We start from the raw sequence: 13,990 nt of genomic DNA on the forward strand, positions 1-13,990 counted from the left end.
CTAAGATAACACTAAGTTATGATAATTGTTGCACATGACTGACATGTTTCATATTATTAACCCCCAAAACAGAATAAAGTGTTAGTGGGGACATGGCAGTTTGTTCTAACCTACATCTGTTAGGTTTTGGTATGTGAGGCAAAGATGGACCACTTTGTTTTGAGGCTTGCATATGCCCATGTTAAATTATGATAGCACCAGTTAACATGGGCGTATCTGGCTTCGATTTCAGCGGCTCGTAGTGTTGTGGTATAGACCATTGGTTTTCAAAGTGGGGGGTGCCAGTGGGGCCTCAGCAAGTGGGGGGTGCCAGCGGGGCCTCAGCAAGTTGGAAGGAAAAATAAAAGCAAAAAATAAATACATTTGGAAAATTTAAAATATACCTATTACTATGAGGGTTGTTATACAATGCCATTATAATAATGTGAGACATATCTGAACATTATATTTCCCATGATAATGACTGGGAATAATAGTAGAGTGATAGCTCTCATATAGCAGAAAGCCCCAAAAGAAAGCTACAATTTTTACACACTGTATGCTCCATCGCGAAGTGCTTGTGGCTAAAATAATTATTGGGATTAGCTTAATGTATTTTTACATTTGCCGTAGTATTGTCGATGGGTTTAATAGGGGGAGTCACATCAAGGGGGTCCTTGGCCAGAACCTAGTGGTATTTGGAGGGCCTTGTCGTGGAAAAGTTTGGGAACCCCTGGTATAGACGATGTAGAAACTTATCGGATCAACTTTCTTGTCCATGCATGGTTCAAATCCCAGCTAGATCGCTAGTTTTATTTTTTTCTATTCATTCAGTATGTGTCATATTTGTGTGGATAATGCTTAAACAGACATGTATTAGACGTACACTGGTGATCTTTTCAGTGATATCCGTTATATTGTCTCACTTGCAAACACTTTGTGAAAATGTGAACCTGCACTAGGGGGAGGCAGAACAGAACGCTCTGAAGAAGTAGGCAGGGTCTTGTTGAATATTCACTGATTTTATGCAAATATCACCATCTAAACTGGAACACGGGAATTGTCCTTTAATAAAGCTCAAAATCCTTAGAATAGCTGTTAATTCCATAATATCAATGCATTGGGAACACTGCACATTCAATTTTCAAATCAAAACATGACCAAAATTGATCAAGTTTCTGTTATACCTTTACAGAAAGTGAAGAAAAGGGTATGTAAAGCTGTTCAAAAAAATAGCATTAGCACAGGTTTTGCATTTTTCAGATTTCAAAAATAAGTTTCTTCCAGTAGCAGCAACTGGAATCCATGCATTTCCACGGAATTATTTTTGGAATCTGATCCTTTATCATACCTGTACATTCATACTCGTCGCTCGACTTATTGTGACTAAATTCAAGATGGCTGCAAACGCTAAACTCTGTGAAGATACTGTCTGTATAAATTGTCTTGTAAGTAAACTACTAGTGCTTTTTCAAAGTTCTCAATGTCTCGTTTTAAATGTCAAGGCCCTCGGAAGTCTACCAATTAAGCATGGAGCTACTTTGAGCCTTGTAAATGGTGTAAAACAGTGATTTATTTGCATGGCTAGGCCGAGGCACCCCCATCGAAAAACTGTTTGTAGCATCGGCTAACTAGCGCCAGATTTCTGAGTGCAGGGGACAAGCCGAGATGAGACACACGTTCACACTCGGTATCATGTTAAAACACACTGAAATCGCACACGATCGCTAATTACACCGTAAAATGTGATGGGCTTGAAATCGCACACAACCGCTGATTACACCTAACAATGTGATGGGCTTGAAATCGCACACGATCGCTAATTACACCGTAAAATGTGATGAGCTTGAAATCGCACACGACCGCTAATTATGCCTTTAAATGTGGTGATGGGCTTGAAATCGCACACAACCGCTAATTACACCGTAAAATGTGATGGGTTTGAAATCGCACACGATCGCTGATTACGCCTTTAAATGTGATGGGCTTGAAATCGCACACGACCGCTGATTACCCCGTAAAATGTGATGGGCTTGAAATCGCACACAATCGCTGATTACGCCTTTAAATGTGATGGGCTTGAAATCGCACACAACCGCTGATTACGCCTTTAAATGTGATGGGCTTGAAATCGCACACAACCGCTTATTACACTGTAAAATGTGATGGGCTTGAAATCGCACACGATCGCTGATTACGCCTTTAAATGTGATGGGCTTGAAATCGCACACGACCGCTGATTACACCGTAAAATGGGATGGGCTTGAAATCGCACACGACCGCTGATTACACCGTAAAATGTGATGGGCTTGAAATCGCACACAATCGCTGATTACGCCTTTAAATGTGATGGGCTTGAAATCGCACACAACCGCTGATTATGCCTTACGCCTTGATTATGCACAAACTACATAAACAATGATGCAATGCTCACACACAGTGTGTTTCCTGCCCCCATTACTTTCACTCTAGTACTATTATTACTAGAGGTCACTGCCATACCTTTAAAGCAGAGCTAGCTTTAGTTTATGAACATAGTGAGAAGTAGCCTGTGCATGAAATAGGCCTACATTCAGGATCGCATAGATGGGAGTATGGGGTGCAGAGTGGACAGGCGAGGGAAAGGTGTTGTGAGTGTGGGGAGGTGGTGGCGGTCACTGGAGAGCGGTATAGCATGCCAGGCCTCTGACTCACACCACTTCACAAGTAACCTGACCCGCCCACTCCTATGCTCTAGCAGTGAGGTCCCGCTGGCAGCAAAAACAAAAACATGCAGTCCTCTCCCTCTCTCTCTTCCTCTGTCTCCTGCATTCTTTGTCTCACTCCCCCTAACTCACTCTCTCTCTCTCTCAGGTGTTGTGCCAGAAGGGACACACAATACAAGTCTTCAGTGTTCCTCTGTTTCAGGTGGCAGTGGCTGTGCCTCTGAGCTAATGCACTCAAACTACTAGGTGTTTTTGAAAGGACACCAACTCTATCCACACAACGTCATATCTTAATCTTGGGTCTGCTGGGTACAGTGTTTCAGTTGAGAATGAACCGGCAAACTCTTATCATTGCCATTCTCCTGGCAACAACCCAAGATAAAGTGAAACACTCCACCCGTATTCAACACAGTACATGAATACACAACATAGAAGAGTGTACACCAATATCTTAGATGTCTACATATATTTACTGTATAACCAGGGGTGAAAGTAAGCCGGTACTGGCCTGTACGGAGTACCACTAAAATATTTGGAGAGGGTACGCCGTACCGGAAAGAAAACTATACTGTCTCTGAAAAATATAGCACTTTCAGCATGACAACACAACTGCTAACGTCAAATTACCAGAAGCAACACGTTTCCCCCAAAATATATTTCATATACATCGTTCTGAACTGTATCTGAATTGTGTCTAAACCTCCCGTGCAGCTGGACAGACAACGAGCAAGCTATAGCGCGCGTACAGTAGCCTACAGTAATTGCGCCAACGTGCACTCGTATCCAAAGTGTTTTAGCAGACGGACGTTTCTTGGAAAGTCTCCCAAATAAAAAAAACATACAGGCTAAAGAAAAATATGTTGATGTTTCAATAGCCTATTCTGGTTTTATGTGTGCAGTGTTTCGCTGGAGAGACAGGAGACAGACAGTGCGTGTACGGCTTAACCAGATCTTGCGCAGCAATAATGAAAGTGTTTTAGCGGACAGAAGTATGTTGCAGTCTCCCAAATAAAAAGACATGACTCAAAGAAACGTGTTTCATGATATACAGTAGCCTATATAAAAAAAAATTGATTGGAAGTGGGAGCGAGCAGAGTAACTAGGTTAAATAAATAAATACATGTTGAAATTAAGTGTTTGCAATTTATTCATAATCAAAAACAGATGCAGGTGGGTTAAAGAGTGATAAGAAGTCCTAGTGAATGCTTGATAAGTAGACTATAATACAGTAAATAAACAAATAAATAAATAATAAATAATTAGGCTAAATGAAATTTTCGGCGCGCGCTCTGGGCGCGCATTATAACTCTATATCATAGTACCACCAAGAAATAAAAACTACTTTCACCCCTGTGTATAACATCTACTTTTGTAACTCACTTTATTTAATGCATTGCACTGCTATAATTGAAACACTAGGGGGCACTGGCTTCACAGCTAACCTTATGAAGTGCTATTCTCATAAATTTACTTTGACACTCATTTTATGGTTTATTTACGTTTTGTTTGTAAGTCTTAGCAGAGGACACAAAGCCCACAGGCCATAAATAACACTGTCAGCAATTTAGGGTCTGGGAATTCCATAACCTTGCCCACTACCCATAAATAGAGAAGGACATGTCTCAACAAATTAGGAACCCAACTGAAAAACCAACAGTCTACTCCAGACTTAAGGAAGGAACAAGAAACTGGACACTGCATTCAAATAAACAGGACAATATAATGTTCTGTCTTTTAGCCAATGCCTTCAAGTACTTGAATTTAGTGGAACTTCTCTTTTGTCATACAGGAATGCGGCAAGAGTTCTAGCCTGGAGAGAGAGAGTACAACAAAAAGAAAAGAAACTAGTTTGTATGACCATGTATGATCACATTCCAAATGACCATGTATGATCACATTCCAAATGACCATGTATGATCACATTCCAAATGACCATGTATGATCACATTCCAAATGACAATGTATGATCACATTCCAAATGACAATGTATCTAATCTGAAGTGCTGCTACTGTTGGGCACAGGGTTGATTGAGTCACTGGAAGAGTGAGTAGAGAAGACCAAATTAAGATTGGAGACAGGACATGAATGGGAGGGGGAAACAAGCTTTGTATTTAGTGATCAAGGGGAAGGTATCTAGGCATGCAAGCCAATAAATCCCTCATTTTCTAACCAGGATATAAGTGGAAATGGACTATTTTCATTGGATAGGTGGACAAAGTTGCTTTGACAATGAAACCAAGCACACTTGCTCATTTTAAAAGGATCAATGATGTGTGCGGGACAAGGCCTTCCGAATGCATTTATGTAACTGACTGCACTGCAGGGTGGTCAGTGTACTTAAAGCCTTTTGTTGAGACTCTGTGGGCAAGTTAACCGGTTGACCAAGGAGACAGGCCGTGACACAATCATAAGTGTATCGATGAAATCAAGTGTATTGATGAAATCAAGTGTATCGAAATCAATGAGTGTATTCTGCATTTGGCACACCACAGAAGAGAATGTGCCGAGTTGGAACAAGATGCAGAATTTCTGCGCGACCCTGCCATGTACATTATCCCATTAACACCTTCCAGGCAGGTTACGCCTCGGTGTGACATGTCAGGACACTTAAAGGTGGGCAAGTGATATTGAGAATGGTGACTACTGGGGGGCGGGTTATGTGTGTGTGTGTGTGTGTGTGTGTGTGTGTGTGTGTTTGTGTGTCTGAGCATGGAGTAGGCCTAAACATTGTGTTCTTGAAGGTTAATGGTACACAGTTGTGTTGACTTAACCGCAGCCGCTGTGTAAAGGTGCCACGTTACGCAATCATGTGACCACACCACTCTTTGTCAATGACATAGATGTATATAAAAACTTTTTTTTTTTGTTGCTTGCATATTCACCATTACTAATAGCAACCAAAAGTTCGGCCAGAATGGGGATGGGAGTGTCATAATGCTGTGAAATCTTCACAATCAAGAGTTTTCAATCAAGAGTGTGAAAACCTAGATATAGAGAGAAACTGCTCAGCAGAAAGGCGATGGTTAAGCTCCACCAAAACATCTCTCTAGAAAAAAAAATATCACAAACACGCAAAAAAGACACATAACTTTCAGACACAAGTAAAGTTGATCACCATAACAACCACTCAATGAGTTAACAAAGTCAAGCAAGAAAGGGCCATTATTTTCCCCCAAAACAAATAAAGCCCATCTAATCTACAGAAATATGCATACAAGGAGGGGGTACGGCAGGGGAGGAGGGAGAAGGCGGGTATACATGAGGTTAGTGGGCAGGGTAGGTTGTGATAGCGACAGATGTCTCGCTGACTGTGAGGGAAGCAGGAGGGGTGCGCGCAGAGCAGAAACACACGGTCTCATATTGGACCTCCGGGAGCGAGCAGGAACGGGCGCAGCTGTCAGTCGCGAGCTTGCCTCCTCAATTCAAAGCTATTCTTGCAGAGGGGGAAGAACAACTATCCGACTCTTCCCACCACACCGCTTTCAAGGGATCATCTTAGCAGCAAAACAGGTCGGTAAACTTTTTGGTCCGGATAGTTGCCACGGGCACCCACTTGCTCTCTCTTGGAGCAGCCGTGGCCTACTGGTTAGCGTTTCGGACTTGTAACCGGAGGGTTGCCGGTTCGAACCCCGATCAGTAGGCACGGCTGAAATGCCCTTGAGCAAGGCACCTAACCCCTCACTGCCGCTGCTGTTGCAGGCAGCTCACTGCGCCGGGATTAGTGTGTGCTTCACCTCACTGTGCGGAGTGTGTTTCACTAATTCACGGATTGGGATAAATGCAGCGACCAAATTTTCCTCACGGGATCAAAAGAGTATATATACTTAGACTTTCTGGATTGTAGTAGCCTTAATTCTGAAACTCCCCTGCGAAGTCCTGCTGGAAATCTGGAGAGAGCTGGGGATGGTTACTGGACTCGCTGTCGAGAGGTTGATTCATATATCCATTGTTCTCTGTTAGTGCTATTTGGTATTTTTGCATCGTGTTCAGCTGTGCTCGTTCTACATGCGTTGTTCATCGAACATCTAGCCTACAGGCTTACATTTTGCGGGATAATCTGAAGCGTGTCTTTCTTGAAGGGGGTAAGATTTGCCTTGGTCTTGCGAAACAATAGCCTATGTGATTTGTTACAAGAGAATACCCCCTGGTTTGGTGCTCAGAGTTGTCGGCCCACTGGCACAGCGCAATTTTGTGAAGGTGTGGTTACTCTTAAGGTAATTAATTCCAGATTTTCTAGAGGTTGGAATATTTTTTTCCAAACCCATGTTGTAACCTACAAATACTAAAACAATGTGTTAATTGCCATATATGTGTGGTCATGCTGTACAAATAGCCCATCAAAATCATCCTACTTTCGACAGCAGTTTACTTTATAAGGGCCTGTTGGGGTGTCTGTTTTTTAATTCACACCGTCAGGGAGTGTTACGCCAGTGTAGGCTAACTCTTTTAGTGGATAGCCTACGTGATCATGAACAAAAAGGGGAGAGGGGAGAGGCGGGGGGGATCGGGTTTGGGCGCAGAATCACTGCGTTTGTTGAGATGATGGTTCTCTGCAATCAGTGATTTATGTCTGTCCTATTGTTTTGGGTGGCGGCTACGCTACTCACTTGCAGCCGGATTTGAATTAACTTTACTTTACTTTGCCAACAACACTCGCAGCCACTGGCTTTGGCTTGTTACTCCTGTAGGAATTTCATCTGCGCTGCGCGTTGGGCAAATATTTTATTGAGAGGCATGGCTTACTGAAACATGCCACGTTTTTTATAACCACCTGAGTGTGCCCTGAGATTAAATATTAGTGTGTGGTTTTGGTGTTTACATTGATCTTGACTTGCGATATCATTGACCTAAAATGTGCAATCTCTCTCATTTTAGTCATGGCAATGTTAGCCGGATCGTTGTGTTCTCAAGAGTGAGCTATATTTCCTTGCTGCTTCCTGTCAGCGATGGGTAGCGCATTTCTGATTCCTTGTAGGATCTTATTTGCATGTGCAATATAGACTTCGCCTCCCAGTACAATTTTGCCGCTACTTATATGGGTGTAAAATTCGCCTGATTCCGATTAAGAAGAAAGAATAAATTGAGTCAAATCCTCCGCAATAATCCGGGCAATTACCTTAATTGGCACACGGCGAGCATATTGTATGGGAAGAAAGCGGCTGAGTTGACTCGGTTGAGGAGGAACGTGTGCGCATCGAGGCTGGTAGCTGCAGCCGGAACTGGTGCGGGAGACTGGCCGCGGGCTCCAGCATGTGAATTGATTTGTGGATGACTGGTGCAACCATTCCTGATTGCTCCAATGCAGCACAACGGACAGTTTCTATTAAGCAGAGGCGTGTGCTGCACCTCAGATAATTATAACAATAGTTGCACGATCACACGTGTGACGTCGGGCAAAGGTGTCCAATTGATTGATAATTGATGGCAGCCGACATTTTACAGCAAGGTCCAGTCTTTGGCTAGTAGAACCTCTTCCTACCCCCACCTCACTAATCCATGAAATTTGCTTTAAATTATTAATGGCCAATCATCACAGAGGCACTAATGATTGCTGCGGGGCTCGTGGAATTCCTGCCGTTATGGCAGAGGTTGTTTCCCACCCCCACTGCAATTAGAGTGAAACTGGCTGGCAGTTTCTTCTCCTGTAAGGGTTTATTAGATTAATCTAACTGCTTCTCTAAAAAAACTTTCAATGTCATGGGAGAGATCTGGCCTGCATCCAGTGTAAGTGATAGCAGCAGTCATGGGTGCTTTTAGTTGTTTTCACTTACTTCTCTATACAGGAATAAGGAAGTTGCATGCTGTTGAAATCCTCCCCTGTCATTGTTCATGCAGCTAGAAGTAAAGCCAATGTAACACCATTCCTATGTGACAAGGCAAGACCACTTGTTCACCCTCACATGTTCTTTGTTGATTCACTTCTAATTAACTAGCAGCAGCAGGAAGTTAGGTGGAGGGACTACTTTTGAAGTTTTCTAGCTCATCTCACCTTCAGTCCACTGAAAGTACAATGCCTCCAAGCATTTGCTGAGGGAAGAAAATGATCACATGTCAACACAGACCTGGCTCCTTGTTTCAAAGTACCTATTTGCAGTACACTTTCTTGTTTGATAGCCTGAAAATCTTGATTAAACAAGCCATTGGACCAGGCAATTGTTCCAGCTCTGTGGTTTTGCATTCAGTCTTCATGCTTTGCAGGCTAGGGAGTAGCAATATAATTTCCCAGGTAGGAAAGCCAATTTTTTTTACAAAGAGCTGAATTTAGTCCTCGGATGTATCCTACTATACCTCATGTGACTGACCCAGAGGGCTGTTCTGAAAGGATGCCAGTGTGGACCAAGCCGTCTATTAAAGGGGTAGATGAACTGTAGGCGCTCATTTGGCACTGTTGCCTTCCTGAGATTCGTGGATACATTGCCCTTTGAGTTCACATGAGTGTGTGGTAAGGAATGTAAAGGACTGGCCAAAGCTCCTGTCCTGTGGCAGTTTGTCTTTTAGATGTCCTCCATAGACGTGTTTTGGCACCACTCGCAGTCTGTGTCCATGGCTCCCGGTCGAAATGAGTTAGTGTCCTTCTTAAGAGGAGAAAGGGTTAGTGTGCTTTAAGAAGGAAAGACCAAATGATCTACCTCACTCTTGCATGCGCCTATACAACTCTCTCTCCCTTTCTTCTATTCAGTCCAATGAGTGGACAAGTTGAGTATGGAACTCGTGTTTGGTGTCTGAGTTGATTATTCCATTTTTAATATGGAGTGGGGTGGGTGTGGTTCAGTTAAAAGTGTAAACACAAGTATTAGTACTGACGCTAACAGACTCTCCTGCTATGCTCCTGCTACTCACAGAACTCACCATGGGAGCCAAGCTAAGCAAGAAGAAGAAGGGGTATGATGTCAGTGACCCGAAGGAGAAGAAGGAGGAGGCGGCAGCTGTGGCCCAAGTAGAACAGAAGGTGGAGGCGGCGGAGGCTGCACCCGAACAGGCTGAGGCAGCCCCCACTACTGAAGCTGCAGCTCCTGCGGCAGAGGAACAGGTAGCCGAGGCAAAGGAGGAACCTGCAGCCGCTGCACCGGTAGAGCCTGCTGCTGAACCAGCCGCAGCACCTGAGGAACAGACTGCAGCCGCACCTGAGGAACCTCCAGCAGCAGCACCCGAAGAACCTCCCGCAGCAGCACCTGAGGAACCTCCAGCAGCAGCACCCGAAGAACCTCCCGCAGCAGCACCTGAGGAACCTCCAGCAGCAGCACCCGAAGAACCTCCCGCAGCAGCACCTGAGGAACCTGCAGCAGCCGCACCTGCGGAACCTCCAGCACCCGCTCCAGAGGAACCTGCAGCAGCCGCACCTGAGGAACCTGCAGCAGCACCAGAGGAACCTCCAGCACCCGTTCCAGAGGAACCTCCAGCAGCAGCACCCGAGGAGCCTTCCGCACCCGCTCCAGAGGAACCTCCAGCAGCCGTTCCAGAGGAACCTCCAGCAGCAGCACCCGAGGAGCCTTCCGCACCCGCTCCAGAGGAACCTCCAGCACCCGTTCCAGAGGAACCTGCAGCAGCACCAGAGGAAGCGGCAGCTGAGGAACCTGCAGCAGAACCAACACCAGAGCCAGAAACGACGCCAGAGCCAGAGCCTATACAAGAGGTGGTAGTAGTGGAGGAGATAGAAATTGTCCAAGAGGTCGTGGGCGATGTGGAAGTCACAGAAGTGATTGAGGTCACGCAAGTCACCTTAGTTGCTGCTGCTCCAGAGCCAGAACCGGAGCCTGAAGCCGAACCAGAACCACAGACTGTCACTGAGCCAGAGGAGTCATCCACAGCACCCTCAGAGCCAGAGGTGGCGTCTGCTGCTGCCGCCCCTGTGGAAGCCGAGCCAGAGCCCGTGTTGGAGTCAGAGCCTGCTGCTGCTGCTGTCTCAGAACCAGAGCCCATGTTGGAGTCAGAGCCTGCCGCTGCTGCTGAGTCAGAACCAGAGCCCATGTTGGAGTCAGAGCCTGCCGCTGCTGCTGAGTCAGAACCAGAGCCCGTGTTGGAGTCAGAGCCTGCCGCTGCTGCTGTCTCAGAACCAGAGCCCGTGTCAGAGCCTGCTGCTGCCCCTGAGTCAGAACCAGAGCCCGTGTCGGAGTCAGAGCCTGCCGCTGCTGCTGAACCAAAGCCCGTGTTGGAGTCAGAGCCTGCCGCTGCTGCTGAACCAAAGCCCGTGTTGGAGTCAGAGCCTGCCGCTGCTGCTGAACCAAAGCCCGTGTTGGAGTCAGAGCCTGCCGCCGCTGCTGCTGAGTCAGAGCCAGAAAGCACAGAGGCAGAGGCTGCTGCCGCCCCAGCCGTCGAGGATTCAGCCGAGGCCATCCCCGAGATCGTCATCTCTGAGTCCGCGTCTACCAACGAACTCTCCACTGAGGAGGCCGCCGCCTCCGATGCGGCGCCGTCGTCACCCAGCAAAGAGGCGCCGGCTGTGGACGCGCCACTGGATAACGGCGAGTGTGAACGCGCCCCGGAGGAGCCCGCTTCCGCACCGGAGGTCAACGGCGTGAGCGAGGAGGCCGCACCTGAACCCGTATCAGCGGAGCAGCCCGCTGCGCTGGCCGAGCAGCAGCCGGCGGAGGAGTGTGTGAATGGCGTGGTGCAGCCAGAGGAGGAGCAGGCCCCCCATGAGGCCCCCAGTGACTGTGAACTTAAAAAGGACTTGAGCCAGGTGGACGTCCTGATCCCAGACATCGTCGAGGCTGCAGTGAGTCAGGTGGTCGACATCATCTGAGAAACTAACTTAACAACAGAAAAGCAAATAATAACAAAAAACAACTGTGAATCCTGTTTTAACGATGTAAACAAACAAAAACACCAACAAACAGTACAAGAACATCAATAAACACCTCCTTTTGCAACACACGCCTCTGAAGATAAAGCTTCAAGCGAACGTGTTGCAGTAACTCAGGCAAAGGAATTTCTGGTTAGCCAAAAAAAAAAAAAAAAAAGAAGAAATCCAACCACTCAAGAGCTGAGAGTGAGGGTGAGCATGAAGAAGAGAGAAAAGTGAGTGAGATTTGAATGAGTGAGGACACAATTGAGCGAGAGAATGGCACAAAGAGTCCAAGCCCAACGCTTTGGGGCTTTGTGTCTTTTGTGAGGGCCGAGGGGCTGTTGGTCCTGTAGTAGCAGGCCCAGGAGAGACGAATGCCAGGCCCATTTTAGTGATGAAAAACTGCTGAGAAGAGAGAAAGTGAAAGGGGGTAAAAACTGGACCACAGAACAAAATACTGGACATTAACAAAGGAAACTATGAATGGAATGAGTAGTCTTGTCTTTGTGTGTGAGCCTGATGAATATTAAGACAAAAAATGTTTTATTGGATTAGCATTTAATAGTATATAATCTAATTTTGACTTTCACATATCCTTTCCGTAACTATGTAAAACAAGATTAAAGGATAAGACCTTTCTGACCTTTCCATAACAGAGAAGCAGTGAGGAATGTTCATTTTAACTTGATGGCTTGGCTTAGAAAATAAAAGAGACTGTTATACCTTAACCATGCTTCTTTTTGTATTTCTGCTATGAGGAGTTCCCCTTGCATATTTGAGTTATGATTAACCTTCAGACAACTAATTAGGTTTGTCTTACACAGCATTAATTATTCAAAAACACCTAATGACATCAAAATGTTTGCTTGAGAGAGCCTGCTGTGCAGTCAGCGCTCGGAGTGGATTTTCTAGATTGTTCCTTTGTGTGTCTGAGATGAGGCTGTTGTGAGCCAGATACAGGCCAGGTCTGGTTCGGGGTTAACTGTTGATTTTTGCATTAACACCACACAGTTGACACAATCGTAATATCATAATTACTAATTGGATCAAATGGGAATCAAATTAGCTTTCCGTCAAAGTGAAGCGTTATAGGAAAAAGTCTGCATGCTTGATCTAATTTATCCTGCATGTTAGATGTCGTGTTATTTAAATCTGTTTCCCTTTTCCTCTGCCATGGATTGTTTCTTTTTAGCTGCAGGGTGCTGTAGCTCGGACAAAACAATGATCTACGAGTCATTGGCCTCTGAGCGTTTGCACGATTGACACATGCTTGTTTGAGGTACGCGGAACATGTCTGCCCAGCTACATGGTGTGTGTGTGCGCCCCCCACCCCTCGCCTCTACTTTGCTCCACACCACCGCGCCCCCCCCCCCCCTCACCAGGAGACGTATCACTTGCACTCCAAGGCGAGGCAGCAAAATATTCCCAACATTTCACAGAGCGAGATTGCAAGAGGGAATGGGGGAGGGGTCGGAATTCTTTCCTGGAGGAAGGGGATTGAAAGCAAGGGGGTGGGTGGGAGAGTGTGTGTTTTTTGGGGGGTTGGGTGTTTCTTGTCGGCTGAAACAGCATGGGGGGGGGGATTGTACATCGGGTTGCTGAAGAGGTGGAGGTCTGCTGGTTGAAAAGACAAGGACTGACGCCACACACACACACACACACACACACACACACACACACACACACACACACAGAGAGAGAGAGAGACGATAGCCATGACGAACAAGATAATCCCCCTACCTCACATACAGATTCACACACTCGACACACACATCCATGCAGACTCACACACATCCTTAACGTACATGTACACACCTACGCGCATGCGCAAGCACTGTGTCACCATCAGCCAGTTTTCCACCTCTGTGAGCGTCAGCAGACCCCCAGAGAGACATGGCAGGTGAGGGGGTGAAACGAGAGAAGAAAAGGAGAAGCAGAGGAGTAGTGAAGGGGAGAAATGAAATGAGAAAAGAGGAGGATTTACAATAACAAAGTACAAGTCTTCTGATCCATATACAGAGCAGAAGGAGATAAAAAAAAATGTTCAATAGAAATAAGCACCGGGTGACTGGGGTGGATAAGAGTCGAGGATAAGGGGCTTGTGGGGTGTTTTCTGTGTGTGTGTGTGTAGCTGCTGAGGAAGTGGGCCCGGTGCTGGGGCTTTGAACGCCTCTCCTGGAGGAATGCTGCCCAACACGTTCCCTCTTGGTCTGGGCCTCCTCTCTGAGAGGTCCCTCTGTATTTCTCAAGTGGACACTAACACGTCCACATGACCACGCTCTGCACTGCGCACCGCAGTGTTAGCCGCACCTCAGCACATAATATGCCTGCACAGCCCACTGCAGTGAAATGTCGGGTATTATGTAGTAAAGAATTATAGGAAATCGTACATGAATCCCAAGTGTCCTCGTTCGGCTTAAGAGTGGGTGCTGCTAGACACAGCTCACGGTTTCTCCTGTTGTGGAAAAATGTAACACGAGGAAGAACTATGAGGAGAAATGTAACACGAGGAAGAACTAT

The 13,990-nt window shown here is 46.0% G+C and overlaps 1 protein-coding gene across 9 annotated transcripts; it reads left to right on the plus strand.

The window, feature by feature from the left end:
- Window positions 1–5,955: 5,955 nt before the first annotated feature.
- On the plus strand, window positions 5,956–12,198 carry si:dkey-56m19.5 (uncharacterized protein KIAA0754). Of its 9 annotated transcripts, none has more exons than XM_042062094.1 (3): window positions 5,956–6,195; window positions 9,528–10,147; window positions 10,196–12,198. In XM_042062094.1, the coding sequence occupies exons 2-3, from the start codon at window positions 9,536–9,538 to the stop codon at window positions 11,426–11,428; spliced, it is 1,845 nt and encodes a 614-aa protein (XP_041918028.1). In that variant the 5' UTR covers window positions 5,956–6,195; window positions 9,528–9,535; the 3' UTR covers window positions 11,429–12,198. The 9 variants fall into 9 exon arrangements, with proteins under 9 accessions (XP_041918028.1, XP_041918029.1, XP_041918030.1 ...); XM_042062095.1 differs by having other exon boundaries at window positions 5,957–6,195; window positions 9,528–10,553; window positions 10,752–12,198; XM_042062096.1 differs by having other exon boundaries at window positions 5,957–6,195; window positions 9,528–10,547; window positions 10,752–12,198.
- The last annotated feature ends 1,792 nt before the right edge of the window (window positions 12,199–13,990 follow it).

The sequence above is a fragment of the Alosa sapidissima genome, chromosome 14, assembly GCF_018492685.1.
Source record: "Alosa sapidissima isolate fAloSap1 chromosome 14, fAloSap1.pri, whole genome shotgun sequence".
In the NCBI taxonomy this organism is placed as follows: Eukaryota; Metazoa; Chordata; class Actinopteri; order Clupeiformes; family Clupeidae; genus Alosa; species Alosa sapidissima.